The sequence below is a fragment of the Diprion similis genome, chromosome 12 (genome assembly GCF_021155765.1).
Source record: "Diprion similis isolate iyDipSimi1 chromosome 12, iyDipSimi1.1, whole genome shotgun sequence".
Taxonomy (NCBI): Eukaryota; Metazoa; Arthropoda; class Insecta; order Hymenoptera; family Diprionidae; genus Diprion; species Diprion similis.
Window position 1 is genome coordinate 8,810,403 of NC_060116.1, and position 27,109 is coordinate 8,837,511.

Consider the following 27,109-nt stretch of genomic DNA (forward strand, 5'->3'; position numbering starts at 1 on the left):
GAGGAGAATTTCTTTACACCTATTCGTTACACAGTATAACACAGTGTATTACTTATAATTTAAAATTAGTTATTCACAATCTCATTACTTGTGGGTATAAAGGTGAGTTATAAAACAACTTATACGTGTATAATGCACAATCATGACGTATAATATACCGTGTGTTCCACAGCGCGTCATTTCATCGTCTTGAAAAATAATTACAGAGCCTTACAATTACATCGATGCCCATGCTCTTCGATCGGTCGGCGTCGTATCGATGCAATCGTTGGCACATCACGGGAAAAAGTATACCTGAAAACAGAATAAAGCATATAGTGGGCGATCGTCGAACACGATTGTCTGTGTAAATAAATTTTATGTATAATCTACCGTTTAATATAAATGCAAAAGAAATGGAAATAGAAAAAACAAAAAAAGTCACAAACCTCTTTGTCCTTTGCGAAACCACATTTAGCGAATTGCCATGCCGCCTCGCAGTCGTCATCACTCGTCACTGGGTGGTTGAAGAAGAATAAATAAATGAACAAATAAATAAACGAATAAATAAAATTTATTGCGATCTTTAAAATGCACGAGATACCGAATCGGTTATATTATGTATATGTGCACGTACTTTCCGCCGAGCATTCGTTGCTCACGAGTTTTGCTCGGTCGACCAGTTCCAGCGGGAGGAGGGCGTCCGCTTGGGCTTCAGCGGCGGCGATGCTATATTTACCATTTTTCATCTGGGTGATAGTAAATTTTGAATAATGATTATAATAGTAGGGGCATGGGTACGTTTTTTTTTTTTTTTTTCATTTCAACGAAGCTCGAAGCTTGAAATTACTGCAAAAAATTTTCAACCGAAAATGAGTTAATAAGTGAATTCTCGATCTCGAAGAATAAGAATTTTTTTGAACATTCAGATCCCCAGAAATTTCAAAATTCCATGGCTCACTAACGACTAATTAACCGCAAATTTTAGTTCTTTCCACGATTCCCTACGATCAACTCTTAGCAGTTATAAATTATTCGTGTGGCTGTTTTCAAGTTTTTCCAAAAATTTAGGCTCTAAGTGAATTAAAATTACAACTGATTATTAGCGACTAATTAACGAAAAAATTTTAGTCCCGTTCAAAATTGATAACCATTAACCCTTCGTGGTTATTTCACTAGTGGTTGCGTGCTGTGTATTTACAAAGTTTTGCAGGGCTATCGATTTTTTTCAACAATTTTGACACGTGGCAAAATAAATCTTTTCACAGTCAATTAACGGCTAATTATTCAAAAGACTCCATTTTTATATATTCGTAAGTGTTTGTGATAAATTAACGAACGTGTCTCACCGTCTTCATCATGCCCATACAACACAACAAATAGCACATCAATTCTCTATCCTCGGCAAAGACGCCCTGATGAGTTCCGTCGATGAGATCTGAAAAATAAAAACGAATTATCTCGGCTATGACGCCGCATCAGTGATACTCAGATAGCGATGATCGTTGCAATTAGCATCGCACATTGATTAGAATTACGTGAAAAGTATAAGGTGTCACCTGTGCTAACTCCTGATTTACCGATGCACGCTTTCCTCACCCCTTTCAAAGCATTTTTAATCTGTGTCACGGTCATCCGCTTAAAACAATAAACAATTCATTAATAATTAAAGAATGATCACGCGGTGACGAGTTGTCACAAGCTTTATTTTATCCTCCTCCCCCTGTATTATCTTTTAGTTACGTATCTCGTGTCATGAGTGTAATTATTTTATCCATACCGCAATAATTTTTATCACTCTATTAAAAATCTCGTGATACGCTTGGTTGAATTTTTTTTCCACCATTTTAATAATTTTCGATTTCTTTTTTTTTCGTTTTTTGTCATTTCTGTTGATATTATAATATATTGATGTACGATGCAAGGCTTTACTGCATTCTCTACCTACACTTTCGACGTCGACGAAGTGAGACGCGAGGGCTAGCGTCAGTAGAAGAACAAAAGCTTTCATATTTCACTTTGTACTTTGTGCTTCGTGCCTAAAACACGGTATATTTGTTCTTCTCGTTTGCTTTTTTCTCTTCTCCTTCTTCTTCTCTTCTTTCTTTTTCTCTCTGCGTCAAATATTACGCTTTGCTCCGTATGTACGTCGTTGCGATTTAAGCGACGTTGGAGATTCTTATACGCGAGTCTGAATTTTTCAAAGAACTATGCAATAAGAGCGAGCGCGAGGCTTGAGACTCACTGTGGAAAATGTACGTTTTAAGTACATGCGAAGGAACGAGACTGCCCCGTTTTATAGCTTTGCGACTGCCAATGGAACCTTTTAAATTGTACGTTAGTGGAGGATTTCAGGTGAACCAGGTAGTTTGACATGTATAATTTCAATTCCAACACCCAATTAACGATGCAGGAAGAGAAAAACGCCGCTTACGCAATCGTCTAAGGTATTACAATGAGATGAGAATCAGTGACATTACATCTAGCTGAAGAAAAGTTAATTTATGTTTACCATCGTTTGATACAATGCCTATTCGACGACAGCAAATAACGTACACATAGAAAATTGAAATTCCGGGCACGTTTGCATTAAGTAATTCAATTGCACGTTTTCTGGCGAACCTGTAACAATACACCCACGTATGTTGTTGCTGTATAACCATAAGGTATGGTGGTAGGGGTGGGTATGTATCTGCATTCTGTAGGTGGAGTGAGGGGAGAGGAGTATGCATGAATAAACCTTTATTGACCTACTCGGAATTGTATGAATAATAAAATTACATATCATAGACATCAAATGTTTCTCAATTTTTTATACATGCTTTTGATATTCCGTCATCGATGAGTTGTTGACGATTGTTTCATTTTTAAAATATTGGAATTTCGCACGGTTGAATTTAATCGCATTACAATCCTACATACGTTCGAAAATCTCCAATAATATTCTATTCAATTTTAGTCAAGTCTAATATTATGTAAACCGCTTATACAATATTGTATTTAAGCATCAATCATGTTGCAGAGCCGTTTCAGACCGTTTCAGTGCCTTTCGCGCGAGACATTTTTTCATTTTTAATATGAAAGGGTGGGCGACGCAATTCTCTGAATTTATCTCAGTGCTGCACAAGTATAGTAGAATGGTTCCGCAGACGGAGGGACATACTTCGAGAATACGAGGCGGGAGAGGGGAAGGAGAGAAAGAGAGAGGGTTGATAAACGGGGAGCGAATACCCCTGGATAATTTTGAACGTGCTCTTTGGACCTCAACTGTCATTTCACATCCACTAACGCACACCAACCCCTTTGGCACTTTCGGTTGATTTCACTGTTCAAAGTTTTCGCCCTTGTCGCCAGTCCAAACTGCTTTATACCTATACGTATACGTCTATATATACATATATATATATATATATATAGATATATATTGGCCGAAAACCAAAGTAATTCCCGTAACTTTGTGCGGGAAAACAGGATTGTTAACCATAAAAGGGATGCGAGACGGTTCGGAATTGAACCTTTTTTTGTTGTACGGAGAGCCGGTGAAATTGGTAACTGTAGTATATATATAGTGCTTGGAGGAGGGAGAGGAGGGACAGCCGAAGTTGAAAGCTCCCCGGAATCACTAGTCTTAATTGCCAATCGTACCAAACTAATCCCTGCTCCGATTTATCCAACTCTTTTTTCCAATTTTTAATATATATTTCTTTTCTTCTTAATCTTCATTTTTAGTTTTTTTTTTTCTTTTTCTTTTCTTTTTTTTTTTCTTTTTTGCTTCTTCCAACTCACCGCGCTGTTAGACGCAAGAAATCGAACAACCTGGTTCTATATGCATGTATATAAGGCTATCGATAAATTGATTTCACAAAATTAAGAAATGAAATGAAAATGATTCTTGTCGCCGCGCTGTTCTGATGATAAAATAAGAAAACATTGAAATTTACGATCTTCCGCGCGGTCGCTTCGTACTATAATATGGACAGACGTATACGGACTGAGTTCTGGAAATAAATGTTATTGATTAGGACTCGACCTTAGTTGTACTTTATTGCTTTGTTCCTTTGTTTCGTCTTTTCCTTGTCTCCTCCTCCTCCTCCTCCTTCGCAGTAGCAGCAGCAGCAGCAGCAGCAGCATCGTCCTGAGCACAACCGCCACTCCGTGCTAATGTCAAACCCTTGTATCTTGGGGAGGGGGTGGGAGGGAAGAGAGACGGAGATACATCCCGAAGGAGATGAGGAGATGAGGAGTGAGTCGAGACGGCGAAGGAGGTTGGACGGCTGGGGCGAGGAGGGGGAGGAGGTGGAGGAGGGGGGAGGAGCACCCTCTGGAGGAGCATCTGGCCGGAACCCCTTGTCTTCCTATCTCGTGTTCGTTCAGCTTTCTCGGTTCCCGAGATCTTCTTCTCCCACTCCTTTTTCTCCTTATCCTTCTCTTTTCTTCTTCTTATTTTTCTTTTCCTTCTTCTTCCGAGCTCTTCCATTAGTTCAAGGAGCACTTTTGCGAAATGTCGATAATTGCATTTTTTCCTCGGCGATTAATTTTTCCCCCCACTGCTGCCGCTGCTTCGGGACGCCCTGCTGTATTTATTATCGTACCTACTTGCCGTTTCGGCTCGAACCCATCGAAATTCCTCTCCGTACGTATATGATGTAATGTATTCGGGTGAATGCGACACCCGCTCGCATATCATGATTCACAGACAAATCAAACGTAATTTTTGTCCCCCCCCCCCCCCCCCCCCTATTTTTCCGCACATTATTTTACTACGGATTTTCTCTCATTGTTTTACCCTTTTATCCTGCTTAACTGTTATTTTTTAAGCCATCGTTTCACCCAAAAATCGTCATTCACGTATGTATTTATTGCCTAATCACAAGTTTATCAACTTTGTACATTAAAATGATTGCAGAATATATTATATACATGTATTGAATTTTTTTTTTTTTTTTTTTTCTGCTCACTGACGACCTTAAGCTGAGAAATCTATCTACGTTAGATGTTTTGTAGAAAGAATATAATCTAATTTAAGTACAACAAAATACAAGTCGGCGGATTTTAACATCTGCTTCGTGATGCGCGAATAACGCAGACACTTTCCTACCTATATTAACCGGTTCCTTTGCTCGACAATTCTCCGCTATGCATTGCAGACAATATGCATGACATACGTATAAATACATGTATCTTATACTCGGCGTAATGTACAAACAATTGTGACTATTACGGTGAGCGGGTAGCACTGCGCCACCGCGAAGCATGAGAACATTGTAACCTTTGAATAAAATATGCCTGTACATACAATGCAGCCGCGTTACACGCTTTCATTAATTATTACACTATATTCTAATTAACAATGTGTATTATCGTAGAAGCAAAATATAATAGACATCGGTCCGTTTAATTATCCACGCGATTATTGACCGATTAACTATCCACTTTATTCTTCAAATAATTAATTGACCATTATATAGACGAAGTAGGTATCCACGGTCGGATATTATTATTATTATTATTTCTGTCATTTTCATTATTATCGTTATTGTCATTGTAATCGTAATCGTCATTATCATTATTATTATTATTGTGAAAATCACGTAGAGCAGTAACTTCCTTCTGCAGGGTGAGACTGGTTTTTGCCCTGTTTGAGGTAGAAATGTTTCGTCTGAAGCATGGAATGGGGTTGAGTAAGAACAATTACGATTAATTTGCCCCTTTTAGTCCGGCTCTGAAGGGCCGTCGTCCCTGCCGCCGGACCGAAGGAGAAGAGGTGACCTGGCTCCCATTGCAGCACCTATACCTAAAGTACTGTACCTACTTTTACCCGGAAACGAGTACCCAATTACGAATTAACAAGCGGCCCCTTTCAGATGTTAATCAGGTTTTATTTAAAGCTCGCCTTGGTTCGTGCCCCAAAACTCTATTAAAGCTGTTGCGGCCCTGGTTTATGGACGCGGGGATGACGCGAATGCTTCAAAGGGATGCGGATCTAATACGTATTTATCGTGGTGTTTTATGCGACCGTTGGATCGATTCCTGTTTACTTATACGACGTTATTTTATTTAATATCACGTAATCGGGTTCGTTTTATTGTATAATACGGTAACGGAATTTGATTATATAACAACAATGTTGATGTAAAAATACACGAGCGATATCACACAGATATGGTAATGAAATTTTTTTAATACAACTCGGGTCAACAGTGAATTTTTATATTTCACGGTGGGCTGAATTTTTTTCTTGTTTAAATTGTTTCAAATGGAATCGCAAAGGTTGAATATAAATTTGCTATTCTCGTTACGAAAATTCCTCTTAACTTAATTTTATTCTAATTATTTTTATTCGGTTTTAAACATTATATATATAAGAGCATGAAAATTTTTTTTCAACTCAACGTTGGTCGCGTTGCGGTTTTTTCATTAAAAAATTTTTAGCCTACTTTTGTACAGGAAACTGGTTTCAGCCGCGGGCAGCGTTTCTCCAATACACGTATATATACATATATGTATACTTGTACAATTCGATTATATTTTTAGCCCGAAATGTTTACGAGTGAAAAAAGTGAACATTTCTGGGGTTTCTGTTTTCTGTTTCGCTGTCACTTCACCCATCCTTTTGCCGTGGAACTGGTAAATCCTAATTTTTTTCGTCTTTTAACGAAGGAAATTTGACTCTCGAACAATCATCCGCAGATAATCTTTGAGAAAGACAAAAATACATGTATGCATGTACAGTAAAATATTTTGTAATTGCTAAAAAAAAAAAAAAAAAAAAATTCACGTTTTGTGGTTGAAGAAATTTAAAAAAAGAAAGAAGAAAAAAAAAGCCGTCCGCGTAATGAATGACTACGAAGAAATTCCTCGCGTAATCAAACATCCTCCAAAAGAAATTTATTTTTCACCACTTAACTCTCCAGCCCCGGCGGATAGCTTCGTCCTCAAGAGTCGACACTTTGTATACTTATACTCGACGCTAGGTCTCGTTCCTTTTCATCTTTCTCTCTCTCTCTTTTTCTCTTTCTTTGTCTCCTTCTATCGGCAAGATCATAGGAAATCAGCTGCAAAAGTCTGTCTTTCTAGTCTGTAAATCTAAAGTCAAGCATGAGTTACATGTACCTAGATACCTACGCGTATATTCAATCCAGCCGTTCGGCTGACAAGAAAGTCTAAAGAGGGTGAAAAAAGATCTTCTATAAATTCCATTTCTTAAGTATCGGCTGCGGGCCTCGTCGTTCAGCGTCCCTACCGATCCCTTAGATGCTCCCTAATTCTAACACCATCGTTAGGTAAATCTTTCATCGTTTTCACGCAGTTCAAACACGAGGTATGTTAGACACACGCCGCATGCGTACACATATATAATTTAATACGTACGTCTCATTCTCCACTTCTGCGGCAATTCGATAAACATTAGATACAGGTTGTGTAGGTATCATAGTCGACTCCTTGATTGTTATATATTATATTCATTGGAGGAAAAAAAAAACACCGCTAAAAAAGATTAAAATATCAATTTTAAGCAAGTTAAACAATCTGGCAAACATGTAACGAATCGCGCATATAGTGTGAAAGTGAAGAAAAAATGCTTGATCCCCCCCCCCCCCCACCTCCAAAAAAAAAGAAAGAAAGAAAGAAAAAAAAACAAGGATCATTCGAACGACGTTTATTTTCAACGCGTAACCGCAATTAATTTTTTGCCTCCCTCTATTTTTTTTTTAACCCCGACGCAGATATATTGTATATTTTAATAAACGGTTTTTACGACTTGTTAGGTTTTTTAATTTTTTCTATTTGTCAGTATGTTTTTTTTTCCTTCTTCCTTTCGTTGATTCTTTTCTCTCCTTTTTTTCCCTCAAGCTTTGGGCAGGGTGCGTTACAGATTGTATATTTTACTAGGGTGAATCACTGTACTATCAGACAGCATCAGCGCCGGCAACAGCAACTACCAAAGAAGACGAAACGCGGCAGACGCGACGGTTACACGATAACCGCCGAGAGTTTAGTATATACGCTAAAGTTCCGGTTAACTTCGGACCATGAGAAGAAAAGAGACGGGAAAAGAAGAGAGGCTTTCGTGTACATACGCATCGTCACACCGATGGAGGATTGCCTCCTCTGCTCCTCCGGTAGTGTAGTAGTAGTAGTAGTAGTAGTAGTAGTAGTAGTACCTACTAGCAACTCCTGTTAGCTACACTTTAGTTTGAATTTAGTTGGCGACCGCGTCGCGCCGCCTTCCTCGATACTTCGGAATATCTGCCCGCTGTTTTCACTCTGAACTTGGTGCCAATCTGATCGTCTGCTGATTCACGTGTCTCTCGACGAAGTATATGGCTATTAAACGCAGACACTTTGTCAGTTGAAGTTTGCCCCGCGCGGAGTACAAACGAGTCGTAACTTTAGCCGTGTAGTGACGCGATGGTTTGGTTTTCAAGTGAGTGAGTTTGTTTGTGTGCGAATCTGTCATCGTATAGTGGCTTTTTGGGATTTATCTTGTGCGACAGTGTTGGGAGTAGAGGGACTTGAATTTTGGATGCCAACTTTCAACCCCTCCCAGCAGTTGGCTGGCTTGCTGCTTGTTGTCAGCTTGCTTGGGAACACCGCGTGCTATGGGTAAGCTGCACTTGTCGTCAACGACACTCTGTGCTTCATACTTGTTTCATGTTTGCGTACGAGCTATAAATGTTTAATCGCTCAACGCCTGATGCCGGTCCGTAACTTCTGCGATGCCGGGCAAATTCTCACCTTTGAATACAAATCGAGCCAGAGAGACGTGTTAGCAGGTTATATCCTGTTCGCGATGAAAAAATTTAACGTTTGCTTCTACGCACAAGTTAGTCATTTAAAAAAACAACTCGCGTTTTCCAGGTTGAAGGAATTAGTATTATATAATTACTTTTATTTCTTCTTTTAAAGTAATATATGTATCCATTTATTTTTCTTCTTTTTTCAACGTTTACTCGTGCGTGAAGAGAAAGTTATTCAGCCAGGCATATGGGATTAGGATTATTGCAAAATTATTGCACATGTATAATGTATATACAGGACAGATTTAAGTTTTTAACACTGAAACTTTTTTCTCCAAACTATAGTCATTACTGTCATTCTTGGAAGTGTATTACGCAGATATCTTATCCACGTATAAATCTGATCGACTCATCGACAGTTTCTATTGAATTAAGAACAATTTTTGGGCATACGGATAATCTTGGTATGGATTATTGGTATCCGAGCGCAAGATTATGGTATACTATCCATTCTTGATGATTTCTTCTCGTGTCCATGACGCACCGAGAAAAAAAGTCGAAAAGCAAAAAGATAAACTGTGACTAGAGGAACACGTCACTTTGGCATGTCCAGGAAGCTGGATATACATATATATGCGTATAGATAGAACCGCGTGTCATGTATCTTGTATAAAATATCACCAAGTTTTATGTCGTAAGTTAATCTCGAATTTAATCCAATCATCACGTCGTGTCGATCGAGGCAATGACACAAGACTGTTTAACGTGCGCATTGTACAAGGTTGCATGTGCAGGCTGAACTGCGACGTCTCGTTTATCCTCGATCATCTTGCGGTGTGAGGAATGCAACGTTTTTCTTCTCCTTCGTCTTCTTCTTTACACGTGTTCCATCCTAGCGATTGTGTTTGCTTATTCAGTAACACCGAAAGACACAATGCTCTAAGGAAACCTGTAAGAACTAGTCTAACTTTGTACAAAAGTATAGTCAACGGACCTCTTCCAGGGATTCTTCTGTAATATCTTCCGGTTAGTTTTTATATAGGTATGTATATGCTTGTACGGAGTAATTATACACATACATACGTGGGAAAAATTCAATCTGAATTTCATTAACGAGATTGTGCCGCTGACGTGCCGCGTGTAAGGCGGAAATTCTGTTCACAAGATATTCGTTTCTGAAAGTCCTTCCGCACCGACAGTCCAAAATTTTACAGACACTAATATGTATATACATAGGTATCTACGATTTTGCTCGATCTAGTCGCTTAGGAATTCGAGGTATGAGCACAGATGAATCCTCGACGTATATTCACCGAAGTAAGGAGTTCATCGAAAGAGAACCCAAGTCTTGTACATTCGAATATCTTTTTGTCGCAGGAGTTTAACCTCGTCTCGCATTATTGTGATCCAGGATCTGACCCTTATAGGAATTTGAGTGGTTACACCGTTCTTGGTTATTCGACACCTTCCGGTTTGTATTTTTATTTTGCATCGAGCTACGGGTCTCTTCTTTTACGAAAATTTGTGTTACCAGATTAATTAACTTCTTTTATCCACGGTAAAAAAAAATGTTTTTTTTGCACCACACTTTATATATGCGTATAGTACATCGGCAGGATATACGGAATGGGATCGTGTGAGTGCATATTTAAACAATGAATAATATTATATCGGTGACGATTTTATCTTGAGGAAAAAGTACCGCACAGAATCGTTCGACGAGAGCAGATCAGAAACGTACGGGAAACAGGAATTCCGCCTGCTGCTCTCTCGCGAAAAAGATTAACTCGTTTTTTCATGTTCCATTTTTGCAGAGAAGGTCCAAATACTTGGCTTTGCACTGCAGCGATCGATCCAAATAGTCACATTCTAGTTGTACACTCACCGATCCATTCTATAACCGAAAAAATTAAATTACGAATGCGATGAGTCAATGACGTTTCCTTAATTTTGCAGTCCTCGTATCGTTTCTGCATTCTTCAGTTTAACGGTTGATTCCTGGAATAATTTATATATATAATATATCAATAAAAAAATCGCAGATTCATTCAGTGAATAATATTCTGGTTATAATGTTAATTTTTTATACCTGCGAATGAGAAAATTATTATCCTTTAGTTTATGAAATTTTTAAAAGAGTTTCAGTCTTGCGGTGGTTGTTTAAAGTTTAAAAAAAAATTCCCACACATGCGAATATTTTGCGCGAATTAATTACCTAGATGAGTGTTTTTGCCTTTCCGTTTTTTCTTGTTTTATCAAAAAAACCCGAATGAATGTACAATGCAGAATTTTGGCAAAGGTAAAAATCTGTTTCTACGAGTATAAGTTCGTTTCTCCGAAGGCGATGTACGCGATATTCCTGCAGTGATGCGTTGGAGGAATTCCTGATGGGTATTTGAAAAATGTGGGCACCGACGCGTGAGCGTCGCAAGAATACATGCGCATATATATATAATTCAGCTTGAGTCAGAGCCGCCGATTTATCGTAACGAGCTAATAAAAAAAAGAGGTCCATGTAAAAAAAAACTAACATATACACGTTGTATCAAAGCAAGCGCAAAGCTTACAGAGACGACAAAAGTATCCGTACACTGTACACGTTACACTGATCAGACTGTGTACCTGTACTAATCGCGATTATCGATTTATCTCGCGTTTGATTCAGCTGCTGAAGATGAAAGGGAGACCCGGCTTCGGCACTTAATCTTTTTCTATTTTACGCGCATCAAGGTATGCGGGTTATATTTTTCTCCCGATGAATCTTGAACGATCAGCAAGGCTGTGTGCTTTCTTTCCGCCTCGTTTCATTTCGTTTGACGTTTCAATCACTTCCTATATACCTACTCGGGAGACATACTCGTTAATATATTCTGGTGGGTCGATGCTGGTACGAATGTCTGAGCGGTGAGATGGAGAGATGAAAAAAATTACTGGGATAACTGCCGAAATGCGTCGTGATCAATTGGCCTCGAAGCATAACTTCCAACACTCGAGAAAATTTTTATTCTTCTACTCGATCTTCTTATCCTGCGATCTGCCGAATCGATGCTGAGAGATTTTCAAATCGTACATATGTTGAACGATGGAACCCAATTTAAAAGTTTTGTCTGACTCTATATATATATATATATATGTATATATGGATAATATAATATTGCAGGATTTGAGGCTGCGGTTTAACGAGGCCAGAGTCTTGATCGTAAGACCCTTCAAGTTCTTACCTGTACTTTAAACTTTGCCCTGCAGTTTAATCGACTTCCAAACTTTTACAATAGCTCTCAAACCCACGCGGATTCGATGCTTTTTCATTTGAACCAAGAGAAATTCAAAGAAAAGAATTCTTTTTACCATTAAATTAATCACGGTTAGACAGAATTGAACCAATTATCATATCGTTGTCTTGGAAGATATGACCAATTGCTGAGGATCAATTAGTATATACTTTAACGATAAAGGCGTTAACGACTGAAATTAATAGATGGGAAAAATGCTTGAATAGCAATGCGTGGTTACATTATAGTTTAAAGTCAGAACCAAGACTGTTTCTACAATACATAATATGGGTTGATGCAGCAACTTTATTCTTTTGCTAACATATAAAAGCTCTGAAGCGTCTTTTATCTATGATGAATACTAGATGAGAAAAGCGGGGGCCGAACGGGTGATTTACTCGAAGCCAGTCGCTCTAACCTATCCTAACCAAAGCCAAAAAGCACCTGAAAAGCATCGCGTAGCAATCTTTCCAAGCAGTAAAGACGCCAGTAGAGGACAGCGAAGAAGTGAGCGAAGCGAAGAGCAATAGAGGCCCCTTGAAGATGCTGCGGTGTAAGGATGCATGGTTGTGGGATGGATGAATATAAGGGAAGGATGCGGGTCTCAATTTTCTACGAGTTTAAGTCAATTTAGCTCCGGTTCAATGGTTCTTCTTCTCTCTTCTCTTCTCTTCTCTTCTTTTCTCTTTTCTTCTCCCGTCGAGCTTGTCGACCGTCTTATAATTTCTCGTGCATGCAGGTTTACGCATTTCTATTTTCGTACCGTTGATATCGCAGAAATTCTCATCATCGGCACCATTTCGCTGGTACCTACTCGCCGTTGCTTCACGGAAAATATTCAAAATTATATGCACAAAATCTTATGTATTTTTAATGTATGTACTACGTGTAGAGAAATTTCGTGAAAAAAGAATCTGCAATTCTCTCTCTTTCTCTCTCTCTCTGAAATTTCAACACGCTGCACGTGACTCACACACTGCATGGACCCGTAATTGCGTTGGTACATCCTCGATGCTTGAGTAATATGCAAATGAAAAGGTCTGAAGTTTCCCGGATGCTAATTCGCTCGACCCTTCGCAAGTCGGCGGGGGGCCCTCTGCCATCTCGAAAATTTTCTAACACGCTCGCCGGAAAATTCGTATGCTAATTTATGTGGTTTCTAGAAAAAGAAGAATGTAAACACACACACACACACACACACACATACACGCAAATGCGAGCGCTGCCTCAGAATAGTTGTTACTACCCGTCAATTTGATGCTGCATTTACTCGAATTTTCTTACTCACAATAAATTATACCCAACACTTTCTACATGTAGGTATACACACTTGCGTATCTCACATATATATGTACTATAATGAATCAGCGTTTTTGCATTAGCCACGAATCTGATGCGGTTGTAAAAACGCTTTTTCACTAAACGGATATTCGAGCAGTAAAAAACTGAAATTGCGGAATATCAAGTAATTTATAAGTATATATATATATATAATTACTGATATTAAGTCGATCCGTGTGGCGAATTATTCTCTGCTGCTTTTGCTCGTTTAACTCTGAAAAATAAAAAAGTAAAAAAATACATTGACGTCATTTACGTTGCATAACGAAATCTCTATCTTTCTCTCTCTCTCTCTCTCTCTCTCTCTCTCTCCATCTTGAGGATTGTATATAACAACGATGTAATTGGGGAATTTGCAAGAGTCGTACAGAAAGACGTTGGACTTCGTTAGAGAGGACAACGAGCTTATGATCTCATTCTGGCCTCAAGCTCATACGTATATGTATACCTACATACGGTGTGTATATAAACGCAAGCACATACGAGGGTATTTCCGGGATTTTATTTCCGCGCGAAAAGAGAGAAGAGGGCACTTCATTTTCCGGTTGATGCTAGCGTGGAAATATTTTCGCTACCACACCCGTCCTGCGGCACACAAGAAGCGTGAAAATAGCAAATTGGTATAATAATTTTTGCCGAAGAAACGTACAATTTTCGGAAGTGACAAGATAAAATTATGACAACGACTCGCTCTACTGGCTGCTGCTGCTGCTGCTGCTGTCGAGTCGAGAGTCGCAGAAAGAAAGTCTGAGATTTCTTTTCCCATTTTTCCGCGGACTTTCTTTTCACGTTGTGGACATTTGATCCGTGCGCGCTTTTTCGCCCCACTTTTTTCCCACAAATACGCGTCTTTAAGGGCGTAAAAGAGAGAGAGAAAAAAAATTACCCTCGCTTATTGCAATGCGAGAGAGAATAGCGGAGGAGGAGGACCTCATTGCTCATCGATTCCTCGATTCCTCGATTCCTCGATTCCTCGATCACGCTTTTAGCTGCTGCGGGCGTCTCGCATATGTTCGAACATATCCGAGCTTAATTCGGGAACGTCGGCGATTTATTACGGGAAGAAATTGAGATAATTCGCTGTCACGCAGCTGTTAATTTTAAATACTCGCTCGGCCGGAAGTCGTTCATTATCTATCCGACCAGCTACGATAATGTACATAAATACATACATGCATACTTTTGCATCCTGCTGGTGCAGCTTACAACGGCAATTCCGACGGGATCGTTTTGCCTTGAGGAATAATAATTCTTTTCTGTATCATGTATATGTATATATTCCGTATTCTCTACTTCTATATCTTTTATTCTTTCGTGATAACCGCCGGTGGTGAAAACACGCGATGTGAATACCGAATGAATTAAAACTCAGTACGAGTATATTTCTATACTGAAAGAATTGAAGAAAAAAAATCAAAAAATAAAGAGAAGAAAAAAAAAACACCACAGGTGGAAATATCGAAACAAGTCGTCTCTTCATTTCTTCGCCTGAATGAAAGTATACTCGCGGTTAATTAGAAAGGGATAAAAAAAAAAGAAAAGACAAGAAAAGAGTTATAGTCGATTCGATCGAAAAAAATGTATATATGTAGGTAAGCCTTTAGGAGGAAGGGAATTGGAACGTTGCTTTTTTTTATCTCAGTTACACGGATTCGCGATTATCTATTTATAGGGGAAAATAAGAGAAAGTCTGTATGGTGGTACACGACGCCTAGAAAAGCGCCAAAGTGGAAAGGAGATAAATTAGTTGTTATCTTAATTGTGTGTGGCTCTAACGTACAGCTCCACGTGCACATACGTATATAACAACGAAAAATCAACGAGAAATTCAACCCCGCGGCAAAGTCGCGAGATGATAGATAAACTCGCACTCCGTGTGTGTGAGTGCGTGTGTGTGTGTGTATAATATGTATAAGATTGTTTGAATTTTCTTTAAGTCGAGCGTTTTATTGCCTCGCGATAATCGAACAGAGTTTGCGCGCTTATCTTGACGTTAACTTATGGACTGCGGTAGTAGAATTGCTTAGTCGATATAATTGCTTTTCAAATCTTTTGACAATCCCTGTTTTTCTCACGTCAATTTCCGTTCTAGCGTGTAATCGTTGCATAGATTATATACATACCTAGATTCGCGAATCTGTCTTGAGTCGTATATCGAAAGATCTCCGCAGCTTGTCACGATTAAACGCGACTGTCATCGCGGTGGTGAGACGAATCGCGCTACAATGACGTCATCTTGTAATTAAGTAGTCAACCGCGGAACACGTGCAACGACCGGGTTTGATTTTAATCGAGTCTAACGTAAATTTGTTGTGTAACTCGAGAGCTGAACTTCCCTGTCATCGCTATGCCATGCATGCGATATAGGTACGCCCCTACATCTACCTATGTAGGTAGGTACAGAGTTACCGATCTGCGGAGTTGTGAACGAGAGGAATATTGTTCCTCTCATCTCCCTTCGTTGAAGCCCTGCTGAATACTAATTATCCGATTAGCGCGAGGCGTGTCGTTCTATATCTATATGTATATGTATATAATATATGCACATCCATATTATGTACGTATTTTGGGAATTCTACGTATAGGCTTCGCGTATTATATGAATTTTCGATGAGCCGCACAAAGTCATAAATCCAGGCTTGCAGACGGCCGAGGGAGGTTTACATCCCCTGTCGCTTCGTACATTCATTGAATTTAATCTTTTGGCAAAAATTTATAACTTCCGATGAAAACCGAATGGATTGGTATAAGGTATATACATTTAGGTGCAATTGCCTTTATATATATAGGTATACAAAGGAAATAGATCGATTAATTACACCGTGTAGATTTGAAAAGTGAAATATGTATATATATATATATATATATATAATGTACAAAGCGTGCGATCTTTCAATTTCGAAATTATGAATTCCGCGGGAGGAAACCGGTGCAGCTCGTTGTTCTCGGTTCGTATTATAGTTAACTAAGGAGAAGACGATAACGGTACGTAACTTCCTGTTTGTCTTTCGAGTCACGAGAGGAAAAGAGAGAGAGAGAAGGATAGCGAATGAGAGTGAGTGGAGTTGCGTATAAGCTAGAAGCTTCGTACATTTCAACGTAACCTGTAAGGTTCGCTATAATTTCGTGACGCGTGCTCTACGAGTTTGGGTCACGGTTGATCGGCGTTAAAGAAAAGAAAAAGAAAGAAAAACCCACACAGAAAAAAAATGCAAAAAGACGTTGTTTTCCATTTGCGTTATAGTTCCGTTTCGCTGGTCTCGCTGTGTTGCGAAATAAATTCATGACTTGAAATTCTTCCTCTCCGTTACGCCGTAACGGCTGCCTGGTCCATTCGTATCCGATGTTTAACGCCGTGTGTTTCTCGGTATATTATTACTACTCCTTCGATCCAGGTATTTGATTGTGAGACACCTTCTGGATTGTTGTATACCTCCATTCTATATCCTATTCCATCCGCCGTTCGCCTCGAGGCTTTGTTTATTCGTAATATTCGTTTTTGTACGTCATGGGAAGAATTCAATCTTCAAATATCCTTGATTCCCACGCCGCTGAACCTTACCTTCTCTGCACTGGTCACGGACGTGTTACGTTTACACGCCGATCAAACGTGAGGTTGAAGTTAGTGACGTTACTGTAACGATGCGTGTTTAGGGAAAATCTTTACTTCACATCTTCAGGATTTTTGGAAATTGAGTTGAGCACAATAAACAAAACAAATTCATATTTTGAAAAAACGAACTCAATGAATGTCATTCTAAAATTAAACAATAATGAAGTTTTTCCCTGACGTTTCGTTTTTCAGTAACGTTACTAACTTCGGCTTCGTGATCAAACGAAATTCAAGATAGTCGCGCTGACGACGCAACGAAACAATGAAACGAAAATCACCGTTTAACCACGTTTTCACAACACGTATCAGTATAATACAAATTTTTTTCAGTCGAATAAGGGATTAGAATATTCAATTAATTTAATAGTTTAATAGTTTTTTCGTAAAAATTTATCATTACAAGGGAACGTGGCCACATCGTCCAATATCTGTATGTGAACAAGGTGTAACAAAAACCTCATTCATCCTTACCAGACTTTGGTGTTAATTCAGGGAAGCATTAAGCTCACAAGATATGACAAAAGTGTGATACACTTGCTGTGGGAAAGGAAAATTTTTACATCATACATTAAAATTCATCTATTTGCTATGAAATTATACAACTCCTCGATACAAGAAGCAGTTCACGAAGAACTGTAATATTAAAAATAGAAAAAAAAATTACGTAACTAGGTATATTATGATAAAAATTCCTGCCTATAATCAGACGACCCAAATAATTATCTTGGATTATTCCACACGTTTATCGTAGAATTATCTAAAATTCGATGTTTTTCAAAGGTCGTTCTTTGCGCTCCACGCGATGCAATGGGTGGCTGAATCATAGAGTTTAGACTGCATGCATATGATACACTTATAGGAATACCCGATTCCTTTCTTTCTCGAACGGCGCGTGCCGCGATAGCAAAATAATAAATGACAAGTCGACTGTGAATATTAAACTTCCATTGTTCCGCCATGACATCGATAAGCTCTTTTATATACATAGGTATACATATATATGTATAAATGTATGGTGTATACCTAGGTATAGACTATATGCCTTCTTTACCAGGCCGCAGGCTACACTCTGCTTATCGCGTTTTCCCCAAAACACAGCTGTCCCCGACAGATTAACGCATTAGCTCGTACTTGCAATCAATACGCGGCGTATACGCGTGGGTGTGTACATACATGCATGCATGCCTGTGGAAAACTCGGCTCTTTGTCGTGCTTTGTTAATGTGCAACACGGCGAAAGGCTGTAAGTAAGCCTTCAACTTCGACGACTCGAACTTCGTATCTTTTTGTTGTATATTATATGACGCGTAGTGCGAGACTCGGTGTCTCGAAGTAGTTTAAACACGAGATAAAACATACGGTGTTATATCGCTTCGAAACAGTCTGACGCATTTGCACGCGCTCGATTTATACTTACTGCGGCTGTGGAAAATCATTGATGACCGTTCTTTTGATGGAAAATATACGATTATTATCATTGTTTCGGTGGAAAATAATTGATGACCATTGTTTTCGTATGTACTTACAGATAATCGACGATACGGGCAGCCGATCGACGTATTCCTGTCACGAAATCACTGTTGTAGAAACAGCTTGAAGATACGGGGATTCGATATAGTGAGAAACTAACGAAGAGGAATAAGAAGGAGATGATGCGAGTAACGATGAGAGTGAGATCGTAGGATACGTTGAATTCGATCATAATCACGGTTTAGATCGCGAGAATATATGAAAAAAAAAAAAACACAAAGTAACAAATACAAAACAGAAATTGTGATATTTAAAATCAGATGATATTTTCATTCAAATTTCTCTTTTTCTCTCTCACTTTATCGCGTTTTTCGTCATACGAAATTCTTCTCTTCGCCTCGCGTGTCTTCCTGAACACATGTACGTTATACACACGTACGAACGATGACGTCTCTACTACAGAGGGATTATTCTTCGCAGAGAAAAAGGGAGTCGACGGGGAGCAACGCTTCGAGCTATTTGGTGGTGAGTGAATAGACAAATCGATACCAATCATCTCGCTCCATTTGATCCGCTCATAAAGAGGTTAGAATGAGATTAAGAGGACTCAATCGCCCTCGCGGATTCACGCGCGGTCGATTGTCAAAGTATATCTAATTATCTTGACGGAATAGTACGATTCTATTTAAATAACGTATCAGATAACATTCGTTAGATGATTTGTTACTTTTAAATCTGCAAAGAGTATAATATAAAATACGAGATGAAAGAAATCGCTGCAGGTTGATATGGTATACATATAATATTATATTCAGAAGAAGTGAAATAGCTTTTATTTAACATTATTGTTATTATTATTATTTCTTACGCTTCAAGTAATTTTAAAACTTTTTCACCCCTCAGATAAACATATATGTATATGTATATGTATATTATACGTACATAGATATAGTTGTGTTCGTGTTATATATTGTCTTATTCTTATAGCATATAGCGTTGCCGCACTTTGTCTGCTCTTTTCCTCCCTAGTTTTATTGCAGTTTGTTTCTTTCCCGGAGTGTCGAGGATGGTTTTTTTCCATTTCTTTTTACTTTCGTGTTTCTTTTTTTTCTTCTCACTCTCGTCCCGCATCTAGATAATATACATACAATATTCGTACATACACGTTGAGGGTGCAATAATATTAAAGGTGCAGTTGTGCAGGCTCGTGTGACGCAAACACATTGCAAACGAACACAGCGACAGGGTTTAAATTGTTTTATTGCTAGTGTACAGAGGATCGCAACACCGCTCTCTACACCCGGTATATTGTACATACATATATAAAATCTCTTGTTATTTCGTACATACTTTTTCGCAATATTCTGTAACTAGTAGATACGACGTCGTTCTCTCGGTGTTTCTATAACTGTTCAGGAAAATTGTTCTCTGTGGCAATGCGCTTTTACAGTTTGTTTCGCGTTTCGCTGCGGGGAAACGGTGATAGGTTATAAACGTGCAGGATGTACCATATATCGTGTGTTATATATATAGAAATATGTATAATTAATACCTTGGAAGTTATCTGCACGGTTCTTTTGGGATTCACTGCGTGGCATCTCTACCGTATCTGACATCCTCCTCCTCCTCCTCCGTCTCTTGTCAGAGACGACGGGATGTTTTAAGAGGGATAAGGTGACATTTTCCATTTTCAACTCCCCCTGCACGACCGGCTCGTCCTGAACGTGACCGATGACTTTTCCACATCTGTGTACACACTATATATACATAGATTAGGGTATAATAATATCTATGTATACGTGATATACCTACAGTATTATGTGTGTGTGTGTGTGTATACGTATATGTATACGTATATCTACAGCAGCTGCAGGGCTCTGCCATTTTAGGGTATATTTCGCGAGTGGTCTTGACTGCTAATGTAAATGCCGACTGGGAGAGAAAGAGAGAGAGAGGGGGGGGGGGGGGGGGGGGGGGGGCAAAATCATATTTCATGAAAAATTAATGCATTCGAAGGATCCTTCTCATTTCCGGTCACGTCACGCTCCAACGGCAGAGAACAATTTTCAAAATTTGATTAATGCTACAACCTCTTCTATCATCTCGTTCTGTGCATAGATTATATATGTGGTTATGATTTTCTCTTCTCTGTTTCATAAGAATTGCATAGTCTCGTTTTGATTCGTTCATTCGCCTTATTCGCGTGGTAATCAATCAACTTATTTCTCTTTATGTTTTTTCCTTTTGTTTTATCTCCCTAGTTCTCATGTCAATAGTAGTATTTTAAGTTTTTTCTTTTCACTTGCATTTTCCACGGTAGACAAACTCCAGGAGAAGAAAAAAAACTCAAAATACACCGTTACAAAAGGAATACGAGACATACGTGTTAACCGTATGCAGTTATTTTGAGGCCTTGACGCATTATTCACTTTGACAAAGTTGTTTTTTTTTGTTTTTTTTTTTGTTTTCTTCTGTTTTTTTTTTTTGAATTTTCAATTAATTATGTCGCCTACAACGGTGATCGATAGCCATTCGAGAAGGGCGGTCAGAAGGAGGGGTGATTTTCAAGTTTCAAATTCAATTTGCATACCTCGCCCTTTTCGCATTTACTCCTGCTCGCAGCGAATCTCCCTTCGAACCTCGGTAAAAACAGTTAAAGTATTAAAATGGCAAAAGTTTATAAGTGTAAATAATTACAGTGTTATACAGTAATTTATTGAAGATTTAAACATATTAAATCGCGGAATAATGCCGAGATGAAAGAAAAAATACGATTTCGAGAAATTTAAATGGAGAAACGGTGAAAAAAATTGAGAAGAATAAAGACGAAGAAAATTCCCTGAAATTCTTCGCTGGGCGTATATATTTTACCGCAAAGCGGCGGCCACGCCAGGATTTTTGGGTGGGTACCTACCTAAGACGGGCTGCAGATATATCTCTCAAAAGTTAAACTACCCTCCTTTAGAAAGTTAGGGGCGAGCACATCTCGCGCGGAGCGGCTCGGGGGATTTTTTCCCCTCTATCTTTCCTCGTTCCTTCTCTTCCTCTTTGCTCTTTCCTCTACATGCATGTATACAGGTATATCACGCGTTTCTTTTTTTCTCTCTTCCTTCCTTCCTTCTTTCCTTCCTCTTTTTACCAAGCGAACATAAATTCTTGGTCCAATCAACTTAAAACGGTGCTAAATTATTTCCCAACGCGTTACCCGTCATGGCGGTAAACCACCGACCCTTTTGGTGCTAAAAGTCAGTGCAAAATCTACGAGAGACTACGATTTCAAATTATCCCGCGGCAGCGGTACCAGCAGCTGAATCAGCCCGTCAGAATCGAGAGTCACGTCGTCGAATGGCCCCCAAGAGACTGAACGCTGCCTTGTTTACGCGATTATCCGGTTGCCGGACTCGCAGGCGCTTCATGGGCGCTTCCTTTACGTCCGATTCCCAACATTCGTTCGGTTTCGAGTAGATATTTTGTCGAAAACTATCAAAAACATTTGGTGGATGTGATATTTTTCTTTAATATACATATAAATTATAATGTTTTCTGTGCGCTGAAATTCTTGACGGATTTCTCAATTGGGTTAGGGGAGAGTGGGGCAAAGTGGGCCCCTTAAGAAAATAATGCCTATAAAATCAGAATAAAATACTTGGAGTAATTATGATTTTCGAATAATTCATATTTAACAAAAAGTTCAAGTGATTAATCTTATCCCTTGTTATTTAAATAATTTTAGGCTCCCACTTCGCCACATCCTCCCCTATTGGCGGAACTTGAATTGATCTTGCAACTTCGCGAGGACTTTAAAGTCCTCCTTATATATACAGTGTGGATTGCTAACAACAGAATGGTCCGTCGTATGCTATAGTTTAATGCGCATGCGCTACGGGCCGAGAGCAGTTATCTGCCAGGGTGACCAACCGTCATAAATTTATACGACAAGTCGCCGCGGTGTACGTAACCTAAAAAATTTCGACATTCGTCGGTGTTGAGCACAACTTCCAGCGACAACTGTAAAAATTTTTGAGGCTACGTTTGTGACGGTTGATCACCCTGACAAACAACTGCTCTCAGATTCTGGTGCATGTCCAATAAACTATAGCAGACGACGAACCATTCTGTCGTTAGCAATTCACACTGTATATATTTATATTCTTATTTGCCGATGTTTTGATCGAGTGTTGCTATAGCAATGTTGTATGTACGGGGAGCTAGGTAATATCGATTCTCGGAGTAACACATTGGTCACAAAATTGCTTGAGACCGAGCGACTTGTTTTACGCGAACGGCGATCTCGCGAGTGTTTTTTAATCTGGAATTACCCGTATCTTGTCCTCTTATTTCTACAATCGCCGTGAATCCTTACCAACAAGTACATATTATACAAATAAGCGCAGCTAACGACCACGTGGTTATACGGTACAATCTCCAACTGTACAATCTATGCGACGCATATTAGTAGTTATCACTGACTGACCGTTTATCATCATCGGGTATCGTATTCAATTTTCTCGAATCGTGTCACGTCGTGTCTAATACTTTATCGGATATGTTCGCCGTTATTTTATCGGATTAGATTCCCACGCGATCATTGCGGGATAATGTACCTAACTCATTCGACGATCGATCCAAAACCCTTTAGTTAAAAAATAAACACGCTTCTATTCTACTGACTCGACATAGATAATATCATCGGCCGCGATCCGCACGGTCAAACACCCCGAATGCACCTCCGTTTATCTGCAGTCACACACGGCTCGCTTATCAGCTGCATTTTTACACGCTCCCTGCAGCAGTCTGCTGCATGCAGGTATCTCACTTGAACAGCTAGTGTTCGGTTTCTGCGTTGTGACAGCTGAACAGAGTCGAAATTGTTGAAGAAAAAAAAATTGCAATTATTATTCTCTCTTCGTTCAATATAGAAAAACAAAAAAAAAAATAAAGTTTCATTCCAAAGAAGAGAGGAGAATTTGAATGACGAATGAAGAGAAAAGTTTTTTTTCTATTTCAACGGAATTGCGATTCTGAACAAAGGAGGAAAAAGGGGGACTGCAAAAATGGATCTGAACAAAGTAACACGCGCTAATAGATATTATGGCTCTAACTGCGTACTTATAAATATATTACATACATAGGTGTACCACAAGTAACGTTGAGTAACCGATTTATGGAGAAAAGTTTCGACGAGAGCGGTGTAGTTTTGTCGTTCCGTACACGTAGTTTGGTCAGTACGGAACCGTCTTTTGTGGGAGCCACATGTCGCTAACCGGACGTTGAAACTTTATATAATGCCCATACGGCGTGGCGGCGGTACAAACAGGGCGCAGTAAATGTGGCCGTAATTACGGTGTAAAAATTAATAGTATATGTATAATATTTTTGATCCCAGAAGTAGGTCGAGGTTAGATTTTTTCAACGCGGTCAATTTCGCAAAAATTTCGAAATTCTAGTGGAAATCGGTGCGTGAATAGTAAGTGAATTTGGTGCTTGAGATAATACCTTGAAAAAACTATCCATTCAATTACAGCTTAGATTCGAGCGATACCGAACGCCCCCCTTAAATACAAATTTTTTTTGCCGAATCTTAAAAACGATCGCCCATCTCGACGTTGAAAGAAGTTCATTGCTTATAGGCTGCAGCAGCTTGCACGATGCGTAATAGTCGGATGGAAAACAGATCTTAGCTCTCGGGTCCTAAAAGTGCGTGCACACACACACACACACACACACACACATCTGGCAGTGAGTTTAAAGCGTTACACGCACTACAAAGTGACACTGTTACAGAAGTGTCTTGGAGCGATACATTGAAAATTGTCTTCAAGGAAAGCAACTGCTGACGGTTTCGAACCGAAGTTGTGTTCTGGAAATTTTTATACAGTCTTGTGCTGCGAATAGACGGTGAATCAAGGTGGTGTGATTATTCGTGTAATAGCTCGTCAGGCAGATGAGAAATAGAGGGAGAGAGGAAGAGAGGGAGAGAGAGAGAGAGAGAGAGAGAGAGAGAGAGGAGTCGCCAGACTTGAGGTTCGTCGCTGCTTGCGTGGAATGAAGTATACTGGCAGGCAGGCCAATGAGTGAATGAATGCATACACGCGTTTATTGGACCTAATCTATTTTATTCGAGAGAATGAGTTTCAGTGAACCATTTTAATTCGAGTGTGCTTATAGTTGGTGTGCGTGGCCGGGCGCGGTTATGAAGTTCTCTCTCGGTAACTTCTTCTCTCTCTCTCTCTCTCTCTCTCTGTCGCTATTTCTCTCTTGGACCAAAGTGAAGTGTGTGATAATAAAGCTCGAGTGTTTTAGAAATATCATGACTGCTGCAGGGGACCAAAGCGAATTTATTATAATCTACACTGTTGCTGATTCGACATGTCTTACGGCGTATGTATAATGTCATCTCTCTATCCCCCCCCCCCCCCCCCCCCCCCATTAAATAGCAGTGTGTGCGTGTGTTTTTTTTTCCTGAAGTTTCTATTGCTCGCACATCGATCCATGATACTAGATCGATATGTAGATTGTGATATTACAGCTACACGGAGAGAAGAAAAAGAGCTGACTTTACTCAACATTTCTGGAAATAGAGAGACACGTCAAGGTTTTTGGTAAAAATATACCCGTGTCATATATATTTTTTACTTCAAACGTAACAGATTTGACGAAGTGTATTTTTATCAAAAAAACCTGACGCGTCCCTCGCTTTTCCTGCAAAATTTTTGGTAAAATCTGCTTTTGTATTCTCACCGTGTTCTTGGACACAATTTGTTAGGCAATTATTGCCGCGTCCAATGCAGACGATGCTTGTCCCTCCGATGATCGACGTGGCTGCTGCTGCACGTTGACGCTTCAATTGATCAATTGAAATGGGCGTGCGCGACCGTATGGACCGTAGAATTTAAGGAGTTTCCAAGAGGGAACGAGGGACGAGTCGTCAGTCATGTTCCCGGCTGATTGACCGTGTCGAATATTCTTTTTTTATTTTCCCTATCTCGATAGTTTTAATTAAAAATTCAACGTCAAGTATTGGCAAACGGTAGAAATTTTGCCGAATTATAATTTGGCTGCTTGTAAGTTTAATGTAGATTCGAATTTTTTCCAATTTCATTTATCGAAACCTGCGGTCATTCGCCTATCGCATTTCACCTCTCGATAGACTCTGTCCACACGATAGGCAATCATCTCAGCTAATTGCTAATTAGAAATTCCACGCAGGAAGAACACAAACGTTTTCCATTAGAGTTCCTTCCCTTTCTTCCTCTACCAACAGTGCGTTGTTCTAGGTATACGTATACGGCACACGAGTCGTGTGTCCTTAAAGTTTTGTTTATACGTATACGTCTTGTACACATATACCTACGTAGAGATGGATAATACATTGCCTACAAACGGAGTCAACCAACCGTTTCGGCTGGGGCTTTCTGGTTCAGTGTTCACATGAGTCACGCAAAGAACACCACGCGGTTCGATATACCTATACATGTATAAATGCATCGCTGAACAGACACACGGACACGTACACAAAATCCATATCCTCTTATTATAACGTCGTCATTAGGCAGCTGTCACTGCGTGTACGAAAATTACAAAAAGGCATACTACGTGGTCGGGGAGCATCGATTTTGAGGAATGAACATTTTGAAGCCAACTCAAAGTGCATTCGTGTTATTGTGAAACCGAAGGATTCCAATCTATGAAAATCGATACACGTTCACAAGTTTTTTAACACATCATAAGACAGTGATTAGGTACATTATGTTATGCCCGTGGATATGGGATCAAACCTTCTCAATAATGAAAAAATTTGTCGAAACTTTAATTCGAATGTCGTTGTTTAGATGCTGAATATATCTATGTCGTACAGGCTAAACGCATTATGCACTCAACTTTAACCGTATAAAAGTGAACTCGGACTTGTTTCCTTCATCCTTCTCTCTTCCTTTCTTTCATTCTTGCTCTCTTCTCCTTTTTTCGCTGTCTTTTCCTCTTCCTTCATATACCGGTTAATGCGTTCACTCCAGATCCTTCGATGTATATTATATATGTATATTATATATATAGATGTAACGATGCAACCGTCATCTTGCTTGCAGCTCATTCGTGAGAGCCTGTTTCAATGCTTGTGAAATAACTACGCGTATCGATTTTTCACGTTTAATATACCTACGGAAAGAGCTGTGCCAGTACCGATAGCTATCTTGGTTTTGTTGTATTTTGTATAAGGAATAAAAATCTGTATAGAGAGGTGTGTGTGTATATACCTATGTATGTACATACGTACATACCTTTGGTATATATAAGTAGGTAAAGGATATAGACGCGAGGTTGGTTTGGTCGTTGGTTGAGTGCCGTTCAGTTTGCTTCGCTTCACTTCTCGTTAGTTTTCTTTTCTTCTTTTCGACATTATTTTTCATTTTTTACTTTCCCCTTTTTGTTTTTTTTTGTTTTTTTTCTTTTACTACGATCGGCGTGGAAATTTAACTCCGTTCCTATATGTGCATTTGTATTGTACATATTTCGCGAAAGGATAATCTTAGTTGCTTGCAATATATGTATATGGGTACGTGTATATATGCAATAGATGTATCGATTATTGGTGTATTCGTGACAGGGCACCGAACTGTTGTGGAATTTCTAAAGAATTTAACGTCTTTTCACGCTTTTTTTTCCTTACCTTAATTAGCAGCGTACAAAATCATA

The 27,109-nt window shown here is 39.2% G+C and overlaps 2 protein-coding genes across 12 annotated transcripts in view; one reads left to right on the top strand and one right to left on the bottom strand.

The window, feature by feature from the left end:
• Window positions 1-52: 52 nt before the first annotated feature.
• Window positions 53-24,658, bottom strand: LOC124412802 (general odorant-binding protein 72-like). 7 transcript variants are annotated; one of them, XM_046892933.1, is made up of 7 exons: window positions 24,635-24,658; window positions 1,928-2,040; window positions 1,539-1,617; window positions 1,329-1,417; window positions 617-728; window positions 429-496; window positions 53-294 (listed from the first exon to the last, which is right to left on the bottom strand). In XM_046892933.1, the coding sequence occupies exons 2-7, from the start codon at window positions 1,988-1,990 to the stop codon at window positions 277-279; spliced, it is 429 nt and encodes a 142-aa protein (XP_046748889.1). In that variant the 5' UTR covers window positions 1,991-2,040; window positions 24,635-24,658; the 3' UTR covers window positions 53-276. The 7 variants fall into 7 exon arrangements, with proteins under 7 accessions (XP_046748889.1, XP_046748884.1, XP_046748888.1 ...); XM_046892928.1 differs by lacking the exon at window positions 24,635-24,658 and adding an exon at window positions 13,615-13,654; XM_046892932.1 differs by lacking the exon at window positions 24,635-24,658 and adding an exon at window positions 13,621-13,651.
• LOC124412801 (protein sprint) overlaps window positions 18,735-27,109 on the top strand; it is a 69,650-nt gene continuing 61,275 nt past the window's right edge. For 4 of the 5 annotated variants that reach the window (XM_046892920.1, XM_046892922.1, XM_046892921.1 and 1 more), the window contains exon 1: window positions 18,735-18,940. In XM_046892920.1, the coding sequence (XP_046748876.1) occupies window positions 18,860-18,940 (81 nt within the window). In that variant the 5' untranslated portion in view covers window positions 18,735-18,859. Of the gene's footprint in view, window positions 18,941-24,744; window positions 24,797-27,109 lie in introns of those variants that run through there. The other variant, XM_046892925.1, reaches the window with a different exon arrangement.